We start from the raw sequence: 23,786 nt of genomic DNA on the forward strand, positions 1-23,786 counted from the left end.
ATTATTTTAGGCATCTAGTTTCTTTTCCTTTTTATGCTTTAGAGCTGGATCTTAATATTTCCTTATTGTGTTTTTCTTACTCTACCTTTTTCTGGTGGCATAATCTCTAACTTTCCCCCCTCAGAAAACTAAATTCAAACAGTAAAGAGAGACCTAAAGACATTTAATATCCCTTTTTTTCTGTCTTTACATTTTTGCCCTCTTGTCTATGCATTTCCAAAACACATAACACACTGTATTGCAAGTATGACATGTTACTGGAGCAATGTACTTATTTTGTTCCCCGAGAGTCAAATTTTGGCCAATATGATGTATTTCTGTACAACAACAAAAAATTTGGATTCATTCATGTAATGTAGCTAGAGGAGCATCTATAATTGTTTAGTCTTTATGGATTGGCCCCATTAACAAAAGGAATGTGTTCTCTTGATGCAGAATAAATGAATGTTTGGACAGCGCCTGGGGTCCACCCTCTCCCGTGAATTAACTCTCCAGGGACAGCCTGTTTGCACAGGTGCTGAGCCAAATTTGTCTCTTCTTTTAGCTCTAGTGTGGCCTCTAGTGATTTCAGCCAATTCTTTTACCTCCTTTAATCTATGAGCTCTTATCTTTAGCTGGTGGCTTTAAAGAGATACACACAAAGGTACCCCCCAAAAATCTGTTCACACTGGAGGAATGCCAAAGTCTCTGCTGGGTTCCTGGCCTAGCCAGGTGGAAAAGACCAGAATGAGAAACGAAAAACATTTCTGCCAAGGCTGGTCCTTCTGTGAATCTGTAGACTCCCACAAACATTGGGTCTCAGATCCCTTTCTCAAAGCGGTGCAACAATGAAGAATATGGGCTGGACTGGGGAATGGGCCTAAGGGGAACAGGCAGGGGAAACAGACACTAGGACACTGGTTACAAGCCCAGGACCCGGCACTCGCTCTGTATCTCCCTAGTGATTGCCATTACCCCGTCACGTTTAGTTGGGCAATAATGGAAGGAGACAGGGATAAGACAGGACTTTGTACACTCCTAGATGTCCTAAGAGAAAGCATGCCTAGTCTCCAGGTGTCACAGCTACTGGGCTGGCTGAAACACCTGCTCTGAGACCTCATGCTCAAGCTCAATTCAGGAAAGGCAATAGCCACGGAGAGTAGAGGATCTGAGGAGGGAAGAGAATTGTTAATAAACAACAGGCAAGAAAAAGGGGGTTAAAAATTAGCAGACAGCTGGAAAATTAAAATCTGCGCTTTGGGTTTAATAGTGCTAAAAATAAGAAAATCCCACATACGAACTTTTTACTACCAAAATGGGATGATACCTGGCCCAGATAGCTAAAAAATATATTGTCCAGACTATATGTAAATTAAGTTCGCCCTCCTTGCAACTTAATTCTTCAGCTCTAGAAACAAAATAAACTTACTATAATTAAAATAAAAAAGAGGTAACATGACCACTTTTAGAGGGAAAAAATAGACAATTCTGTAGTTAAGATTATTATTAAAAAGTGTGACTTCAGGTCTGTTGACAGAAATTCACCTCAGATATGAACTCCTGGAAGCATTTAGTCCAAAGTTTCTCAAACGTTTTCATCAAAGCATTCCTAACAGCAAAGGAGTAAATGTATAATCTGAGGACTGGGGGTGTAGCTTGAAGTAGATTGCTTCAGGCAATACAAGATTTTTTGTTTTAGCTTCAAATTTGATGCACTGTATTTGTATTTGTTTTAATATAGAAATGTTTCTCATTTCTTAAAAATTTCCCCTAGATTGTTGAGCCCAAGTCCTGTTGTTTCTCCTCTGGCACTGGGAACCCTGGCTGACTTCTGTGGTACTTTCAGGGGTTCCTGTACTGCATTAGGGGAAGATTAGTGTTCGCCTAACTTGTTTGATCATCTTACCATGTTTCAGGTTCAGAGAAATCACTAAGGTACTTGGACAGAGTTATCCTCACTGATTACTGACACTCGGAACTCCTACCGCTTCTATTAATTCTAGAATATGCTGGTGGACTGAAGGGAATAAAGTGGCAACTAGTCAGGACCTAAGAAGTTTTATAAACATATAAGCATTATTATTATTTTTTTGATTATCAAGTTGGAAAACCCTTAAGAGAACGGTCATGCTTCTGTAGGCAAAAATATCTATATGCTAGCAAAGGAAAGAAATGTGTTCTCAGGGAGCAATTCCAATGATGAAAGCAAAACCTTTGCTTGGAATAGGTCACTCCACATGCAGGTGTGGAACCAGTGCTCTGCCTGCTAGGGCTCCGGAGCATACTTTAGCTCTAGTCTTTTCCACACAGTTCTCTCTCACTCCCCTCATGCTACACTTGCTTCTTTTAAAATAATTACTCTTCTGTGTCTGGAATTTATCAGAATTCATTAACAGGAGCTCATTTAAACAATTAATATATTTTTAGGTTTCATGCCTAAAAATTCCTTAACACCATAGACTTGCACAACGTAAAATGTATTCACTATTTTATCCTTTCTATAAATTCAAAATTGTACATACTGGTTTTACTTTTTAAAAATACTTATAACAGATATTCCAATTAGGAAGGTATTTCTTTACAAGGATCTTGATGTGTTTGGTTTACCTGAACCAGAGTTTGTCCTTCAGCTCTTGAATGCCTCACCAAATGGTTATTAGTGGATGCTATGAATGAGTGCGATGGTCTATTGTCTGCCTTACTCAAGTTCTGGCTGTTGTGGAAACTTCCTGTTTCCTGGTATCCACTGTCGGAATAAGAATTCATCTGCGTTGAACTTCTTGAGTTACCCAATGATCCTGTAGGAATGAAACCAGCAGAAAATACCTTTATTTTACACTTCTGAGGCTCATATTCAAAAAGAAAATATTAAAAGAAAATCTAATAGTGAGAAGATAACACAACAGACCCTCACTTTCATGGAGAGATGTCTGCTCTGGTGAATAGAGGGCGCCTGGCTCTGGCTCTGTCCTGATGAGATAGTTGTTGGGATGGACAGTGTCAGAAGCTCTAGGCTTGTTTACACCAGGGTTTGGCACATCTGTAAGAAGACAAGTTTAATTAGCTAAATCTAAGGACAATCTTACATAAAAACTTACTACAAAGGTTCAGTTATTTATCAGTTATGTATTATAACCTTTACATTAATATAAGACTATTTCTACCTTAAACTGTAGAATCATTTGCCTCTTTTCTATAAGAGTTTCATATACTCACTTTATTAATATATTTTGCTAAATGTCATGTTCATTTTGATTACCAGCCTCAAGTTAATTTATACAATATATTAAATAAATGTTCTCCCTTGGAAAACTCACCTCTCCGGTGACTTCCTCCAAGAGGATTCACAGACTCTGTGTGATAGTGGTGGCTAAGAACTGGAAAAGACCTTTCATAATGGAAACTTCTCAACTTAAACTCATATGGTATTCATATTATTGCTTGGTAGTGAAACCTCTGAAGACAGGGCTAGCTTTTCATATCATATTTTATATCATCTAAAATCAATGGAAAGCTGTATAGTTTTCAGTTACAAAATAATGGAAACTTTAATATCTTCAGAGTTGCAAAGAAAGAAGACTTTAATTTCTTAACCACTTGCTTTTTTATTCTTTTAGTCTTTTTCCAAATTAATACAGACAAATCTAACCTGATATTGTCTCCTCTGGGCAAATCTAGTCCTCCCATTATCTTTACTGTCAACTGTACCATTCTTTCATCTTGAACTTAAAAACAGAACAATGTATCTCCTTTCTCCCTATTCCAATTTCTTTTTTTTTATGCTGTAAATTTAGGTGATGTAGATTATATTGCCTTTTCCCAATTTCATTTACATATGTCCTATTTTCTCTAGTATCTTCAAAATACACTTGCCCATGTTGTGATTATCTCCGTAAGTCTTTCTTTCTTCAAATTTCATCCTCATGTTGCTAACAAACATTCTTTTTTCAGAAATACTGCTTCACTCTCACTTCAAAGATTTAAATTAAATCTTGTATCACATACTGAGCTCCGTAAACAATTGTAAGGATTTCAATGCCTTCATTTCTCTTTCCTTTACTTATTAAGAGCCTATTATATGCCAGGCCCTAGGAATGTAGTTATGAGAGAAGACAGGGCACGTGTATGTGTGAGGGAGAGGGAAAGAAAGAGGGAGAGGGGATGAATGAATGAATGTCAACATCTGGGGGAAAGGAGCTTAGGAAAAATTTCCTAAAGGAAGTAAGATCTAAGCCAGTGATGGTGAACCTATGACACACGTGTCAGAAGTGACACGCAAACTCATTTTTTTGGTTCATTTTTCTTTGTTAAATGGCATTTAAATATATAAAATAAATATCAAAAATATAAATCTTTGTTTTATTATGGTTGCAAATATCAAAAAATTTCTGTATGTGACATGGGGGGGGGGGGGGGGGCAGACACTCAATGCAGGAGCTGCCCCTGACCTGGGGCAGCTCCTGCGTTGTCTGGCCCCTGGTGGTCAGTGCATGTCATAGTGACCGGTCATTCCGCTGTTTGGTTGATTTGCATATTAGGGTTTTATTATATAGGATTATGTAAAATACACAGTCTGTTAGGCTAGAAAACTTTGCAAAGACTTGGAGTGCCTGGGAAGAGCTATAGAAGAGGTGGTTAAAATCAGAGCTATGAGTAGTTCACCTTTGTTTCTTCCAGGAATGTGACACTGGAAAATAAAATATGAAACAGCAACAAAGTATGGATAGGGAAGTACCACTGTGGTGGCTTTAAGACTTCTCATACATGAATAAAATATACTGCATTTTTAAAAGAAAACAATGTTTAGTTAGTTCTGAGCTTCATCTTTAGTAAAAGATAAAACCTGGAAAACCAATACATCAAAGCTTTGGCTTGGGAACACTAGGTGGCATGCGTGTCAGCATCTAAAAATTATCACCATGGAAAACAGAAACCATTAATTTGTGTATGCCTCCACCTTTTATTTTTAAACTATTAGAAGTTATTATTTAAATACAGAAAGAGAAAAAGGTACCCTAAAAATGTGTTTCTTCATACAATGGGAAATTTTCTCAAAAACCACATGACAAGCAATTGTGTTCATTTAAACTCTTCTTTAAGAGAAGTCATTTAAAATAATCATAGAAAGGACACTAGTAGCTAATAGGGACACTAAATTACTAGATTCTCATGTTCCCTAAATCCAACTGGAAGATTTAAATAGCTGGGCTTACAGAACAGGTCATAGGTTTTTTCCTTTATCTATGAGTAAATGGAAAAGTTAAAAGTTTTAAAAAGTTGATTTAAGAGACTTACTCAATATGAACTATAAAACCACCCAATTCTATACATGAATGGTCTTTGGTCATTTTTCTACTTTTATAATGGAGCCAGCCCAATGATAATGTGTATCCGCAAAGACAAAAAGATACTGATGTATCTTCTCCATCATTAAAACTAAGTTAAGTTGTTTTCAAATTAGTTTTACTATTATTTACTGCTTCTTTAAAAACTTGTAATTCACAAATTCTACACACACATCTAAATGTATGTACACAGTCAGCCTCCTTCAGATAAACAGAAGACCCATTTACTCATTACTGAATAAAGTGTTCTTTGTAGTATGGTAAGGTTCACAATTATTAATGATGCGTTATTTGTGCAATCTTACTTTAAAAGGAATGTCTTTTCACAGCATCTGCTGTGTGGAATGGAAGAAGACACTAGTCAAATTTACCCGAGAGACTGCAGATATGATGGGGTTAATCACTTCAAGATTGGTGCTATAAACTATAATTAAATAGTTGGCATGTTGTGATACAGCACAATCAGAACATGAAATCAAGAGATATTTTTATAAGTAAAAATGACAAACAGAATATGAATGCTACTTCTTTAATCTGTGTACTAAAGAACATGTGGTTCCCTTTTTAAGAAAATCACAAACATGTTTTTTGAGACACCAGAAATATACTATGGGGCATTTTCAAACATCAAATTAGCATCTTCCAAGAAAATGCATATCTAAAAATATAGAACTTGAACAAGCTTCAAGGTAGAATGAAATAATCTCCATCTGTTTAAGACTGGAAGATTATTGGAAGCACGTTCCTTCTTGCCTGTTATATTTCATCCAAGTGCCCCAATTTTACACAAAAAAGAAAAAGTAGAAGGTTGCAGCTAAAAATATATTACTGGATAAGGAACAATAATGCTGTAGGTACATGAAAATTTGGATTATTATCTACTCCATTAAGTTAATAGAAAAAGATGAAATACAAAGCAAATTATTTTATCTTTTCTGTGATATACTTCCCAAATATATACCAAAATTGAATAAAAATATGCTCAGTAAAAAGCCCAAGGTCTCTCTGAAGAATCTCAAATTATTAAAATGCCTCTGCTTTGTTAATCTATGTCTTACTGTTCATGTTCCATAAAATGATGGCGGTCTGTACTGTGTGTAAAATCACCATGGCAACAGGAACATAGAGATCAGTAAGGAGATTTGTAGTATATACAAACCTGTAACTAGTCTTTCACAGTTCGGATACTGTGACCTTATGTGAGATTCTCATTGTTTGTGCTGGTCCCGGGTTGCTCGGTGTTTATAAATGTGCCTTACATAAAAGATAGTGTGGTGTGAGATTTGGCAGGACTCTTGGGATGGTAGCAGTATGCAATATTAAGGCAAATGATACTCTTCTTGAATTCTGGCCTATGAGTTGAGTTTAGCTATTATACTCAGAGGGAAAACACTTTGTAAAACATACAAGCAAAACATTTTGTCGTATGGGGAACTTCCTGTATGGGCATGGAACTCTTGCTTCCTGTAGGACAATAGGTCCAGGAAGGAGTCTACTTTCCAGAGCTGCAGAAATATTCCCGTGCCTTCTATGGCTAAGAAGTATAAAATTCTCTGCTAAATTATGAAAGGGGATGTGGAACATGGCCCTGAAAAAAACTCTCCTTCTCTAACTTCTCTGATGTATAAGACTCAGGTAACCTACAGTAGGTAACCTTATCATTGGAGGAAATGAGATCATTGGAAAATACTGTTTCAGAGTGAAAATGTAAATAAGCTGATGGAAACATAAAACATAAGAACATTTTTTGGTCTATACAAGATATAGATGGACGTGCACTGATGCTTTAGGAATATTATAGATATGCTCGGCCAGTGTATTCAGTGGTTGAGCACTGACCCATGCACCAAGAGATTGCTGGTTCAATTCCCGGTCAGGGCACGTGCCTGAGTTGCAGGCTTGATCCCCAGCAGGAGGCAGCCGATTGATGTTTCTATCTCTCTCTTCCTTCCTCTCTCTCTAAAAATCAATAAAAACATATTTCTTAAAAAGAAAATTACAGATACCTGGAGTTTGTTAGCTCAAACATAAACTACTATAAACACCTAATATCCCTGAAAAGGTGGGTTTTAATGGAAGTGAAGATGTATGAGAACAGGCAAAAGACCATGTTTCCTGAAACTATTCCTAGTCTGGTTCTCTTGAGTATATCTAGGTTCTTGGGTTTGCACCAGCCTATAACATCACTTAAATATGAAGACATGGCTCTAAATATTTCACTCATGGAGAAAATGTTGTGTGAGAAACATACAAAAATAGAAACCATTAGTAAAGTTCACTTTAAACCTTGCTTTAAACATCAATTAATCTGCCACTGAAAAAGCTCAGCTATTTGGATTCAATTTCATAGTTTGAGCAAACTTTGTATATGTAACAACTGGTATAAAGTGTTTGATTTGATTTCTAACAATGACAAATCTGAGTAGTATTTTAGTTTTATATGTTGCCATAAAGATCTCCTGGTCATAAATATTCAGAGATACAAAATGATTAAAAGTAATTTTTAGGAAAAAAATAATTCCTACAAATAGTCATATTAAGTATGTTTAGCTGGGTACTAATTAAAATATAGGTATCACACAAACCATAAAAATTTTATACTCCATATCTATAAGAGGAAAACTTAAAAAACAAGGAATTTAAAAATATAAAGATGAAAAAATGCATCACACATGGAGTGTCCAACACTGAGTGCAAGAAGTGGTATTCATAAAAGGCCATGGGGTTCTCGCTTCCTATAGAGACAGCTGGAAAAAAAATAAGGGATTCACTATGATGTAAAAGTTGGTGATCTATGGAAATAAGTGCTGAAAAGTCACACTAAAATATCTTTTCAGCCCTAACCGGTTTGGCTCAGTGGATAGAGCGTCGGCCTGCAGACTCAAGGGTCCCGGGTTTGATTCCGGTCAAGGGCATGTACCTTGGTTGAGGGCACATCCCCAGTGGGGAGTGTGCAGGAGGCAGCTGCTCGATGTTTCTCTCTCATCGATGTTTCTAAATCTCTATCCCTCTCCCTTCCTCTCTGTAAAAAATCAATAAAATATATTTTAAAAATCTTTTCAAAGACACATTTCATTCCTTTTAGAAAAAAATATGTTAATAAATATAAAAATGGGAATATTTGTTAGTGAGAAACACAAGATAGATTTCTTCTGTTATATAAAAACCTTTTAAAAACTGCATATATATTTACCATCAAAATAAATGAATGGTTGTCTGAAACTGGTTTCTCTATACTTTTTGACTGAATTATCTTTTTTAGTAAAGATTACTAAGCTCAAACTAAATGCAAACTAACTCTGGCATAAGAATAAAATGTGGAATAATAAATGGTAGCCTTTCTGATACTCCCCAAAGCAATAATTTTAAACTGAGGAAGTGTGGCTCTCTGTGTTGAGAAGGTGGTAATGAAAAAAGGAGAGCTTTCTGACTTGATAATTTCGGTTTTCTTTTAGACTGGAGGCCCGGTGCAAGAAATACGTGCACTGGGGCGGGGTGGGGGGGCGTCCCTCAGCCCAGTCTGCAACCTCTCCAATATGGGACCCCACAGGGATCGGGCCTAAACCGGCAGTTGGACATCCCTCTCACAATCCGGGACTGCTGGCTTCCAACCGCTTGCCTGCCTGCCTGATCACCCCCTAACCACTCCCCTGCCAGCCCGATCAACGCCTAACTGCTCCCCTGCAGGCCTGGTTGTCCCCAAATGCCCTCCCCTGCTGGCCTGATTGCCCACAACTACCCTCCCCTGCCGGCCATCTTTGTGCGAGGATTTGACGGTCAATTTGCATATTACCTCTTTATTATATAGGATAGTTAACAATATTTTTTCACATATCACTAAAACATGAGAAATTTTAAAAGTTAAAACTGGATATTTGATTTTTACAAAGCACTAACTCACTTATAGTAAGCATTTTGGGAATGTGTTGGTGTATCATATATAAACCAGAGACCCAATGCACGAAATCCATGCAAGAGTAGGCCGGGCTTCCCTCGGATGTCTGGTCTAATTAGCATATTATTCTTTTATTATTATAGATGGCTTAGAAACATTCACATAGGTGTTGATGAAAGCAAAATGCTAGTATTCCCATCTCATGGCTGCCACCTATGCAGAGGCACAGTGATAAATACAGAGTTCTAGTCTACCAGAAAGGCTGAGGCCAGCACACGGCAGGAAATTTTGCTCTATAAGGATTCATTTAACAAAATCCCAACTATGCAGAAACACAAATTAAATAGCAACCATTAGTGGAGAAACTCATGTCATATCTCATAGCAGGTCTCATTCTATGTTAGGGCTAAACTTCAGAGTACAGTTTGCTGGTTTTAACACGTCACCCAATTTTTGAACCCTTTGTTGAAAATATTTGTATTTAAGTTTTTTTAAATTAAAGTTTTCAGATATATAAAAGTAGAGAGAAAGGTAAAATTAACCCTCTTCCCAGATTTAATGATTATAATATTAATGCCATATTTTTGTTTCATTTATCTTTTCCTGTTACAGAATTTTAAAATAAGACCCCTCACATCAGATCATCTAAACTCTAAACAGTTCTATATGTAACTCTATAAAACAAGGACTTTACAAAACTACAATTATTCCATAATGCTACATTATAAGTTCAGACCAAAATTTCCTGATGTTTCAGAAATGTCTTTCTTCAGTTGGCTTATACTAGGTCAGGCTGAAATGAGGTTCAGTGATTGTATTTGAATGTGACTGCTACTTAAGTCCCGTACATCTAAAAAGATTCCCCCCTTTTCATTTGCTCTCACGGAAGGGACCATAGCGGACTCACACAGGATGCTCCACATTCAGAATTTGTGCGAGGGGTTTCTCAGGGTGGCGTTTATACATCTTCTAACTTTAATACATTCTGTAAGCACAAAGTTAGAGCTCAAAGCTTTCAGGTCAAACTTTTGTGGTTTATGGATGATGTTGAGTATTTCATATCATGTCATATCACCACTTTTACAGTTGTTAAGATTAAACAGCCAATTCAAGTGCTGCCAGTCTGACCCTTCTATTTTAAGTTCACCCTCCACCGTTCTCCCAGTACAATGGTTCCCAGCCCTTGCTGCACACTGCAATCACCTTGGGTCAGGGCTTAGAAACCACTGCTGACTGAGTCCCACGCCCAGATATTCCAATTCCATCAACCGAAGTTATAGTCTAAATATTAGAAATTTAAAAAGCTCCCAAGGTGATCCTAATGTGAAGCTAGGCGTGAGAATATAGAGGTTTTTGCATGCATTGACAATCTTTGCTTGAATCAATTATTTCATTAGGGGATGCATATTGGTGATTTTTTTTTTCCTTCAAAGTTTACTGCTCTTTCTACATTTATCAGGAGGAATTCTTTTGGCATATTTTAGAAATCTTTATGGAGTTAGTAAGCCTAGGGTTATTTGGTTATCCTGAAATACAATCTGTATAGGATAGGCAAGATGAATTGTTAATTCTTCTCTTTAATTACCAGTAATTAAATTAAATTAATTATGAATAAGGCAGTGGTGCACAAACTACAGAGTGAAATCACTTGGGACTCTTTAAAGTCTACTGATGCTGGTTCAGGCCCCAGATTTTTGAGTTATGTAGGGGGAGGCCTGGGCATCAAATTTTAACAGCTCCACATGCAATTCTAACGTGCAGCCAAGCTTAGGAACCTCCAGAGTGAGATGTTTGTACCCTAATTACCTCCAACGGTGATTAAAAAGTTTGGTTTTTGCTTTTTTTGGCAGTGGTTGTCGCATTTAAAAAAAATATTTTTTGATTGATGAGAATCATTGATTGGCTGCCTCCTGCATGCCCCCTACTGGGGATTAAGACTGAAACCTGGACATGTGCCCTGACCAGGAATCGAACTGTGTCCTGGTTCATAGGTTGACGCTCAACCACTGGGTAACACCGACTGGCTGGTTGTTGCATTTTTGTTGATAGCAAATGCATCTGATCATTTTGAACCAGATATAAAAGAAGAAAATTGAAAGGAAATACGACAATTTTATTAAATTCCAAGATCAGGTTGATTTCTAATTTTCATAAGAACTAATAAAGTATGCATGCATATTAGCATAACCAATGGACACAGACACTGGGGTGGTGGGGGCTTGCCCAGGGTGGGAATGGCTGGGGGGGGGGGGGGAAGGCGGGGTCAATTGGGGAAAAAGGAGACATATGTAAAACTTTAGACAAAAAAACAACAACTAATAAAAAATAAGATTATCATTGATAATGCATGAAGTCTCCATGGATTGTTCTGATTTAATAATTATTTCCTTAAATATACTGTTTAATCTGTCCATAAAATGTGTAAGGAAATTTAAAACAAAGACTTTAAAGCCTAATAACTTATTAAAATTTAAAATGTTCATAAAGATTTACATTCCTATACCCTGCTAACATAGTAGGCATAGATAAGTATATGTAGGAATATATAATTATGGGGACCCATTTGGACCTCCAGAGAGTTGGCATGAAGATTATGTTAAACAAAAGCATCAGCAATTCAACAGATGCCTTCCTGGAGCTTTTCTTATTTTTTTAAATTTTATTTTTCAACCACAGTTTACATTTAATAGCATTTTGCACCAATGGCTAAAGTTAGAAGCTAATATAATAAGGGAGAGGGAGGGGGAAAAAAGGCTTCTATGGGAAGAACAAATTGGTTTCTAGGGAACAAACAGGAGATAAGCAAGTTTGTGATGTTTGTATATACAGGTGGTCTTCCTTTCTTCATGTCATAAAACTTCTACGGAGAGGACGCAGGCCCAGTGGGTGAGCCAATGACCATGGTATGGGGGAGATGTAGGAATGAAGGAAATTTTTACCTTTTACTCCAAATTCTTCTAGACTTATTTTTTAAAATAAGAAGCATGCCTTGCTTTTGTAACAAAACATTAAAAAGTTAAGAGACCCCTTAGAGTGATGGCCAGGAAGCTATAGCACTGCAGTAGTGACAAGAAGACTGTCACAGCCCTGGGGCTAAAAAGGCCTGCATGGAAGGGAGGAAAAACTTGGACTCTAGGGATGATTTTAACAGAAATTTGCATTCCTCCTGGTATTTAGAAGAGAAACAGCAAGGATTATATGATACAATTTTGTCATCTGTACAATTTATAGCCATAATAAAAAATATCCAAAACCCTAAAAAAATAGTCCTTTATACATGATTGCTACTCTAATAGCCTATTTATAAACAAGTATAATATAACTTCCTACTGTAGCTACTTTATAAATTCAGTACATTCCTACTGAGGCATAAAGTGTTCCCATTTAAGTTGGAGTCTTACGATGTGCTGATGGTTTTTTGTGTTGTAAATTATTTGTTCCAGATGAAGGAAAAAAGAAAAATTGACTTAGGGCTAGTCTTTCATTTATCATTTACCCTCAGTATTATTATTCTTTTCTAAACCTACCCCAGTGAAAGAAACTTGTGTCCACACATTTTAGAAACAAAATTTAACTATAGAAATAAAATACAAAACCTAACCCCAATATAGTACTAGTATATGTTAACTATGTCAGTATGTGCCACAAAATCATGATTTAAATGGATAGTATGTTAAAATGATGGTACTTCAATACATATTCTATAATAAATGAATGTGGCACTATGAAATTAAATAATTTTATTAATTTAAAATTGCTTTTACCAAAACCATTTCTCTTCCCTTTCATATTTATTGTCAAATATCAAATATGCTAACTGCATGGAATTGTTAATATTTTCTCTCCTATGCATTACCTATTGTAAAAGACCTAACTAAGTCTATTCATCCTTTATGCCTCTGGGTCAACCAGGAATCTCCCCATTTTTGCGATCCTGTGTCCTTTGATAACTCGTTGCTTTATTAGATACTCCCATCTTTAAATCTCTTTAATTTCCTTATCTATGAGTATTAATTCTCACTTAATCGAGTTACATAATTTCTGCTCCTGCAACTATTTCCTGAACATTTTCTTCAAGTGAAAGAGAGCCTGACTCTGGCCTGGTGGGAACAGACAGTGGCATCAGCTCTGCTCCTCCTAAATCTACAAGGAGGGGGAGGGGCGGGTTTTCAGAGAAGGCCACAGGATGCGCTCCCCCTCCCTCAAAGCCAGCAACAACCTAGCCTAGGATCTCGTAATTTTCTTTCCCCTGGAACAGAAAAACTGTGACGTTGTGATTTGTGACAAAATTCAGTTTACAGGATGTGGCTGGCAGATTTAAGCAACAACCAATGATAACTCTGATAAAAGAATTCAATTTATGGCTTCAACAGCTTCTTCCTGGTGGGTAGCACACACAGTGTATGGTTATTTCTATGACTGAACTGGTTTGCTTTTTCTTGGGGGGAAGTCCAAGGTTTTTCTTTAAAAGCTGTTCTGCACAATGTTTTCCATCATGAAGAAGTATAATTACATGTGCATCTATTTGTATGCTCATTTTCCTCAAGACCTATTATTGTAATATGATTTTTCTGTGATTCTGGTGTTTATTTTATTTTTTATTATATTATTCTTAACTACCTCAAACTTTGGTGGAACATAAGAGACTGTACAAACACAGAAATTGTTGAAAAATATGAACAAATGAACATGAAAAAAATGCACATTTAATAAAAAAGAAAGGAACACTGAGATAACATTTCCTCTTCACCCCTTTTTAGCAGAATATACATAAAACACACAAAAATTAATCGTTATAAAAAACACAAGGCTAAGAAAAAGACAAAGCCAACACAAAAAGTGACAAGCCTTCTTCTTCATAAAAGACAAAAGGACGATCATTTATGTTTTTAGACGGTATGTATGCAGTACTGATAAGCTAGAAAATACAGAATAACGAAGAGAGAAAGCCACAGGAAGGCAAGGTGACAACAGAGCATAAATGGGTCAGACCAACTTTATTATTTCTCGGGAAGCATCTCCTCAGTCTCCTTCCCAACCAGCCTGGGAAAATAAAATGTTTTGTAAAATAGACAATTCTTTCCCAGGAGTTGGGGAAGCTACTTCTTTGAGCATCTAAACTTAAAAAGCTTTGGCTTGTTTTCATTTTTATTTTTTTACTTTCAAACAGCTTACTATCCCTAGTACAGGTTAAAAAGCAAGCAAGCAACCAACCAACAAACCAACCAGAAAAAAACAAGCATTTCTGATTCTGTTGAACTGAATAAAAAAGAAATGAAAACCTTTTCTGCCTAGGGCATCCTGAGCTCTTAGAAAATGACTCTGCAGGAATTAGCTGTATAAAAACAAAATTCAGCAGCTGGTCTCCGTTTCTGGCACTTCCACAGACTGAAACATTCTGATAACACCTGAGTAGGCAGGGAGCTCTCCCAGGTAGTGAGAGATCAAACCACTGTTAGGCTAACAGCTCACATTGCTGAAAAGCTTTCAAAGTGCTAAACTTTTCAGGTCAAATTTATAATAAAAAAGGTAGAACAATTGTTTGCAAGTATGTGCAAAATATTAAAGAAATATGAGGAACAATAACAGACATTCAATCTTCGGTCCTTTTGTGTAATATTTTCTTATTTAGGAAATCAAGAAAATTGAAGAAAGATGTTTCTTTTGTCAAGACCTAGCCAAAGACAAAGTAGACTGAAGACCTTGTAACTATTTTGTTTCTTTACATTTAAGCCACCCTGCCTCACTCAGAGTAGGACTGCCAAATTTAAAACAAGATGGTTTTCATATTACATTCAGTATCTTTGTGTGCAAACTGGTAATGAGAAGACAACAGTTAAACTTTACAATAAAAGTAGCAGCAAAACTGTCATTTTAGCCCATTATTTACTTACAATCAAACTTCTAAAGGGCATCTATAACTACTTAGAAAAAGAAATATGAAATACATCAATTTACTCTTTTATTCATACAATCAAATTTCAGTTTTCTACCATATTATAGCTTATTGCCATGGCTGAAAAGCAGGCAAATCTAAAATAAAACCTTCAAAATAATAACAAGTAATAACAATCTATATATATAAAAGCCTAAGTGACCGTTACGACCAAACCATAGGAATGACCAGTCGACCAGTCACTATGACACGCAGTGACCGCCAGGGGGCAGACGCTCAACACAGGAGCAGACCCCTGGTGGTCAGTGTGCTTCCACAGCCAACCTCCTGTGGTCCCTCCCCACAATCGGTCCCGGTTGGGGCTGGGCGAGATGGCCCCGATTGTCCCCCATTGCCAGCCAGGCTGAGGGACCCCACCCATGCATGAATTCGTGCACCGGGCCTCTAGTCCTATATAATAAAAACCTAATATGCAAATCAACCAAATGGCAGAACGACCTGTGGAACGACCAGTCGCTATGACGTGCATTGACCACCAGGGGGCAGATGCTCAACACAGGAGCTACCCCCAGCCTGCAGGCCCCAGGCCAGCCAAGGCAGGTGCCGGTGGGGGCTTCCTGATCGCTCCGCTGGTCACCCTGCAGAGGGAGGTGACTGGTGGTGGCGGCAGGGGACAGGGCCGGCTGGCAAGCAGGTGGCGGTGGGGGGGCAGGGCTGGTGAGTGGGCGGTGCCAGGCCGGCAAGGCGGGTGTCAGCAGGGCCTCCCCCCGCCCCCCATCACCCTGCCAGTCACCCCACAGATTGGCCCTGATCGCCAGCCAGGCCTAGGGACCCTACCTGTGCACGAATTTCGTGCATCGGGCCTCTAGTAACAAATAACTAGTTAAGATAATAGAAAGTGAAATAAGTATCAGTTGTGATTGCTGTGTTTGAAGGTTAATATACTTCCCTCTCCACACCAAAAGAAAAAAGCGTAAGTAAATGTAATACCTCCCAGGTCTGAATATGAGTTTGGGCAAAAGTACACTCTGACAAAAGGCATGAAGCACAGTTATTAGGTGTGAATTGGGTGAGGCAGATTAATTACTGGAGCTGTATTTCCCTAACATTAAAGTATTTGAGGAGCTGTTTGTGTGTGTGTGTGTGTGTGTGTAATATTTACATATGTAACATATTTTATCGATCTATATTTAGTGCATTAGTAAATTGTGAAGGTGGTGGTCAAATAACTGAAGCTGAGTAAATGTATTGAAGGGTAGAAGAGGTAGAAAGAGTGCCCAGTGCTCAACTATCTCATGGCCTATCATGTGTCTTCATAATTGAAGGTCATGCTCTCTATATGTAAATCAACACAATTAAGCACTGTGCCTCCTGGCTTTTTGGTAGTTAAAAATCTACACCTGTCATTCCTGCTCAATTCAGCATGGCAGACTGCTGTGGGTTAGGAGGACAACACGGAAAAGCCAGGGCGTTTCTGCAGCTCTACTTGAGGCAACATTCTGGTGAGGCTGTATCTCCTTTGTGGTTTCAGCTAATGCTGGAAAAAAAACCCTGCCCCACCTCCAAACCACCTAGCCCTTCGCCCTTGCAATCCTAGAAATGGTAGCAGCTTCCATTAATATGATTAATCTCTTGGGTGCTTCATCATGCTGTTCAACTCTCCCAAACCTTCCAACCCACCACACTTTCTTAACTATAACTTCCCTGTATCAAATCCCTGATATTCAGCTATGGCAACAGCTCAGTTTTCCTGACGGCCCTGGAGGATACAGCTATTATCCTTGGGCTACCGAGGACTCTCACCTGTCAAACACTAACCCTTCAGTAGAAAGGGGCAATACAGAGGTACTTTAATATTTTGTAGATAATTAGAAATATAAATGATGACACTAATGAGAGAATATGAGAGGATCAACCTCATATCCCTTAAGGGAGGGAGAATACAATCTTTTTCAGGAAAGCAACTTGGTTACAGTTATTAAGAGCCTTGAAAAATTTCCATATACATTAAATAATTTTCTTCTTAAAAATCTAGCTTAAGCCCTAACTGGTTTGGCTCAGTGGATAGAGCCTGCGGACTGAAGGGTCCCAGGTTCGATTCCAGTCACGGGCATGTACCTTGGTTGCAGGCACATCCCCAGTAGGGGGTGTGCAGGAGGCAGCTGATCGATATTTCTCTCTCATCAATGTTTCTAACTCTCTACACCTCTCCCTTCCTCTCTGTAAAAAAAAAAAAAAATCAATAAAACATATTTTTAAAAATCTAGCTTAAGGTAAATCAAAGATGCAGATATAATTTTATATACAGGGATGTTTGCCACAATGTTATGAGAATGAAAAATTAGAAACCTGCAGATAATGTATATACTTAATAGTTTTTCTTTAAAGCTTCTCCCCAGCCCCAAATTGTAGGTGTATATACGTGAACTGAAGAGGTCAAGGATACTTGATTTAAACATGGACACTATGTGCAAGACAGCTATTAAAGGCTCTCAAGAAACAGTTCTGGAATAAATTAATGATGCAGTATTAAAGATGAACAGAAGAAATTTATATTAAATGGTAAAGTTTCACCAAAGCCAATTAACAAATGCAGTATGGTGTGCCTAGCATTTTTCTTTAAACTAAATTTTTCAAGTCACTTTTTAACAGTTCATAGCTCTGAAGAATGTTTGTCAGGTGACTTTCTGCTCAAAGGAATTTCAGTGGCTCCCCCAAAACCTGCAAGAGGAGAGTTCAACATCCCTGATATTTACAGATATTTGACCCATTGTGGCTGTCTAGTCTTTGCACATCTTATCATCTCCCAAACCAGTTTTAAATGTTTCCACGTGACATTTCTGCTCTCTCTTCTGCTGCCTAAAGACAACGCTCTCTCTACGTCAGGCCCTGGGTTCCAGGCCCATCTTGTCTGCAAAGCTCTCTCAGAAGCAGGTTGTATGTTTATAACTATGCTTCCCACATAATACTTAGTTGGCAATTAACCACATATCATTTCATGGCATGCCCTGTATTGAAGTGCTCTTTGTAAGTCTCATTAGATAACTTTTCACATGTCTCTGCCTACTCGAGGGTTTGCGCAAACACTACAGTTCTTGGGAATAGTGCCTTGATAAACAGCAGAGTGCCTTGTATGCACTGTAAGTAACACAAGACTGCTGGCACCAGGGTCAGGCAAATGCAGATACCAGGTATTTGGTGACCTGAGTCTTAAGCAATTCAAGCCTTGTTTAAAAACTGCCAAAGTATTTAGATATCAAAGCCGATTCTAGGATGTATACATCCTTTACATTATAAGCTCCTGGCAGGTGAGGACATATGTGGGTTGTGCCCATCACTGTCTGACCAGCTATGTGTACAGTACCGGGTCCATGATGTGACTGCTCAATAAACATTCAATGAATGAAGGCTAAGACATCAAATATTTCTGGAAGTGGCAGAGGCTCTTCTCAATTCATCTTTTGTATGAGGTGAATTTAGGGTAAAATTGAAAAATAAAAAGAAACTTCCAGACTACATGAGAAGCTATCAGATATTCTACATAAAGAAAATGACCATTTCAGGTAACTCTTCTGAGTATGAGAAACACTGTGAAAGAAAAAACCTTGACTTATACAAATAGTTAGCCAACTTGCCCAGATTATACAATAACCTTTGTGAGGGAATCTCCTGTGTTTTCTTATGATATAAAATTTTCGGTTATTGGGTTGATATTAACAGTGTTGATGTCCAGTGCTGTAACCTTATATTCTTTACCATTGACATATTCAAATCTATTCAATTATTTTTTAAAAAATTAAGCATATTAAAAATTATTATTTCAAAGCAAAATAGCTCATTATTGTTACAATTAAAGGATTTGCTTGTATGGCTTTTTAGTAAGAGGTGGTAAATCAAAAAGCATGCTATGAAACTATTTGTGTGTGTGTGTGTGCGCGCGCGCGCGTGCAAAACATAATAAAGATTTTTTATATGATAAAAACTCATACCTGCTGATCTCCAAGGAAATGACTTTTCAGTTGAGCTAGAGAAAAAGAAGGGGGAAAAAACATTTACTTCCTTTGTCATGAAATTTAACTGTGGACCCATTTTGCATATACACATTTAATTTTCACATTTAATTACATGAAGCATAAAAATCTGAAACAAAATTTAAAATTACTCTTTCAACTAAGGTAAATATTTAACCTTCTCCATTAATTTGAGACAAAATTGTATGTCTACTTGGAAATTAAGGCAAATAAAGTGACATAAGATTCTCCTTGGATAAGACAAATAAACTAGCAAAAGTACATATGGTAATCATGCTATTTACTGTATATGATATACTATGTTGCTTTCTGTGATAATATGCAAATTCCATGTACATACAAAAGAACCAAAAAATTTGTTAAGAACGTCATTTGTTTTACTAATTTTCCAAAGAAGCCCTAGATACAATAGACACAAATGTTAAGGGGGTCAGTTTGACCCAACTGAATTGACCCCTATGAAATTTAAATCATAAAACTTTATATAAAAAATATAAGGTTCTACAAGCCAGGAGAAATTTTTAACTATATATTTTTCTTGGTTTACACCCATTTAAAAACATATCTGTGTCCCTCTGCTCCCCCCACCCCTGCCATCAATATAGGAAAGCATGGTACGAAGGGGACAGTGTGGTAGGAACAAGAGGCTGGATTATAAGCATTTACTAAATGCTTGGTTACTAGTACTTCACATATATTATCTACTTTATACTACTCAGAACAACCTTAGGGATAGGTAGATTATCTGTGTTTTACAGATAAAGTAACTGGACAAAGACTTATGTTATATACCTGGAAGAGCTGGGATTCAAACCCAGGATGGTCTGATCCCTAAGTCAGGGCTTCTCATCACTGTGCTGTATGCTAGAACAGCTTGTGACCCCATTTTTGCATTAACACATACATACATACAATATGCCTAGAAAGAAATCTAGAAAAGTAAAAACCAAAGTAGTAAGCAGTTATCTCTGTGGAGCACAATTAAAAGGATTTTTCTTTTAATCACTTGCACTTTTTTTTTTGAAATCAGAAGAAAATACATATTGAAGTATTTTCATGGCGTTGATTAAATTTAAGGAAAAGGTGTGTGACTTTGGGCTTAAGGAAACACTATAAAAGAAAGGACTTGGAACAGAGGAAGGGAACAATCCTTTCAATGCAATAGTTCTAAGATTTTAATTTCTTTTAACCCCTGGCTACCCTCCCCATGTCACTAAGTGGTTACTAGATCTCTTGCTGGTTAAAAACTGGAGGTTGAGTAAGAACTCCCTGAACTTCAATTCTGTGAGTGATTTGCCTTTTCTTCACCAGAGGCACAGCAGGCCACATTCCAGGACCTTGAAATTAGCTGCAAGCAGGGAGCATGCTCCCAAAGAATGGAGTCAATCAGCTAATGCTAATCTTCAGCACTTCAGTGATGTCCCTTATCTGATGCACTCCTGAATTCCAAAGGACTGATGAGATGGAAAAAGGTGAAAATCTGGTCAAATACCAGTAAGGGCACATTTGTCCTGCTCCTGAGGGTACTTTATCTTTGATTCTAACAGTGGCTCCTTACACCTAATTTCAACTTCTCTGGAATCTTTGTCTTTTAATTCTATTATCTAAATTAGTTTTCTAAGCACAGAGGTTGGTATTTATTCAACTGTGTTCCCATCAAGATGTTCACATCTTTTTGCCAATACTAAAATACACGATGAATTAAACTGCCATCCAGAAATGATTAATATGTCAAGTTTCTTAGGAATATCATGAAAGTTTACTATCTTCTGAGTTTAAAACTTACATTAACTTTAATGAAACACCTCTGCAAGACTTTTTATTCTCGAAATTATAGATCATAGGATATAATTCATGGTAATTGATCCAACTGGGCAAAGGCTGTTTCTCTTTTGCTCATGTCTTCGTGCCGAGTACCTAGTATATTGCAGGTGCTTGATATATATTGTTCTTGTAACACAAATTGTAAAAAAGTAATACCGAGTACTTCATTGTTCTGAAAGATCAGGTATAAAAAAATCAGTTATTACTTTGCTTAAGCAAGTCACCTTATTCTCCTCTACTGAAGGCAGGAAATTCCAGTAGCCTCATTGTGTCACAAGCAGGCAAACAGCATTTTTCTGCTGAAAGGCCTCTTTCGTCACCAATACAATAAGGCATTCCTAAGTGAAGGCAATGGAAAGCCTCAGTTCATATTATCTTCCCCTACTCTAAGTTAGATAAAAGATAAAAATCATTAGGAAACTGAGCTAATATTATGATTAAAAATAAGCAAAAGTGTCATGGTATATTTTGATGACTATACAGAGGTGGATAAAGGTAGGTTTAGTTGTTTGTATGGAAAATAATACAATACAGGCACCGTGCCCACAATGACTCTATCCCATTCCCTTCATTTCTCATCTTGTATTAATAAACACAAGAATAAATTCTTTTTTATGTAATCACAACTGTAAACCTCCTTTTGCCGACCCCTTATATTCAGCCCGATTGTCTTCACACTAACCCTACAGGTCTGTTAAAACTGGTCATTGCTCTAGCCAGTTTGGCTCAGTGTATAGAGCATTGGCCTGTGGGCCAAAGGGTCCCGGGTTCGAGTTCGATTCCGGTCAAGAGGCACATACCTCAGTTGCAGGCTCCTCCCCAGCCCTGGCTGTGGTCAGGGCTCATGCAGGAGGCAACCAACTGATGTGTTTCTCTCACATCAATATTTCTCTCTGTCTTCCCCTCTCTAAAAATCAATGGAAAAATATCCTCGGGTGAGGATTTAAAAAAAGTAAAAATAAAACTGGTCATTATATATACCATTTAGAACAAACTATTTCCTTTAGAATCACTCACTTCAAATGATTCGCAATTGTTCACTATTCTGGAATTCGGAGATCAGACAATAAATATGTGCAATTTTGAAATGTTAAGTCACGGAATGTAACCTGCTTTTAAAAAGTTTTGAATTTTTTTAAAAATTGAATTTATTGGGGTAATGTTGGTTCACAAAACCATGCAAGTTTGAAGTGTACAACTCAACAAAACATCATCTGTGCACTGTATTGTGCGCCTACAGCCCCAAGCAAAGTCACTTTCCGTCCTCATTTTCCCCTTTTGCCCACCTCCACCTACTCCCACACCCCCTTCCTTCCAGCTATCACCACACTGTTGTCTATGATTGATGTGTGTGTATGTATGTATGTATATGTGTGTGTTTATATATATATGTATATGTGTGTATATATATACATATATATACACACATATACATATATATATATATATCACATTTTGTTTTATTTTTGTTTAATCCCTCTGAATCATTAAGTCACTGAATATAACTTGCTTTTATTAGAATTAGGGGCAACTCCCTATTAGAAAGGCTTCTTCCCTGTCTCCCTCTAACCATCTATTCCTCGAAACACTTCCCCAACTTTTATTCAATGTCTACAATGTGTCTACGGGCACCATGCCCACAATGACTCCATCCCATTCCCTTCATTTCTCATCTGAAGATGCCAAGTAGCTTGTGTTCAGGAGCTTCCAGTGGAATGTGAAACACATTTTCAAATACAAAAACTGAATCATACATAATAACTTAGTTTCAGTGGGAAGATGTATTCACATTTTCCAATAACTTAATTATCAACAACCTTCTAGAATGAAATCCATTCATAAATGAAGTTGGGTATTGTCTAATCAGTGAACAGCAATTAAAAGCAAATTAATCAGCAAATTAATAAATCAAGGCTATTCATTTTAATGTAAACAATGTTCGTTTTCGGGAAGATGCATGCCTTCATAGCATTACATGAAAATATGTAGTAAAGCCTTTTCAAAATTTAGTTATTGACTATTCACAATCAATCACAATAGCAACAAAAACAAAAGCTCTTCCTCAAATTCACAATCATCCCAGGACCAAGGCTTCTCTCTGTACTCTCTTTATCATGGAATCAGACCCTGGACAAGTGTCTATTAGATGAAGACTGGTTTCCTTCTTCCTAAGAAAGGACCACTTGATCTCAGCAATCAGGAAAAGTGAAACCATGACATGACAACATACTCCTAATCAAAGTTTATTATTTCTATGTGTTATGGTTTAAAATTGTCCTGAAAATGGTACACAATACGTCCATAACTTGAACTAAGCAAAGCATTATAAATGGGAGAGGGCAAAGAGACTCTTTTCATATTTATTAACTAGAGGCCCAGTGCACGAAATTCGTGCACTAAGTAGGGTTTTTAGCAGCTGCCAGCTAGGTACTCCCTCCCTCCCTCCGGCCGCCTGCCACAGCCAGCAGGCGCCCCCCCTCTCCCCCCCCCCCCGCACCCCAGTTGAACTCCCAGATGAACTCCTAGTGGAGGGGACAATTTGCATACTACGCTTTTATTATATAGGATAAAGAAAGGGCACCTGAATTAAAAATGTCTTTCATGTAAGATGCAGCTGCCCCTGACCCACCAGCAGCAGAGCCTAAGGTTCCTTTCCAACAGTGGTGATGGATGTGTGCCAATCCAGCTGTACCCTAAACCAAATCACTTGTGTGGCCAACAGAAGGAGCAAACAAAACAGCTATAGGGAGGTAGGCCTGATACTGCATGGAACACAGGAAAGAACAAAGGCTCAGTTTGAACATATATTCCCTCTC

The 23,786-nt window shown here is 37.5% G+C and overlaps 1 protein-coding gene across 7 annotated transcripts in view; it reads right to left on the reverse strand.

Moving 5' to 3' along the window:
• Positions 1-23,786, reverse strand: part of PKP4 (plakophilin 4) — a 155,341-nt gene that overhangs the window by 56,276 nt on the left and 75,279 nt on the right. For 6 of the 7 annotated variants that reach the window (XM_014446187.2, XM_014446208.2, XM_023745771.1 and 3 more), the window contains 3 exons: positions 19,105-19,139; positions 2,888-3,019; positions 2,587-2,777 (listed from right to left, as the gene is read on the reverse strand). In XM_014446187.2, the coding sequence (XP_014301673.1) occupies positions 2,587-2,777; positions 2,888-3,019; positions 19,105-19,139 (358 nt within the window). The remainder of the gene's footprint in view (positions 1-2,586; positions 2,778-2,887; positions 3,020-19,104; positions 19,140-23,786) is intronic. The other variant, XM_014446190.2, reaches the window with a different exon arrangement.

The sequence above is a fragment of the Myotis lucifugus genome, unplaced genomic scaffold, assembly GCF_000147115.1.
Source record: "Myotis lucifugus unplaced genomic scaffold, Myoluc2.0 scaffold_5, whole genome shotgun sequence".
NCBI lineage: Eukaryota > Metazoa > Chordata > Mammalia > Chiroptera > Vespertilionidae > Myotis > Myotis lucifugus.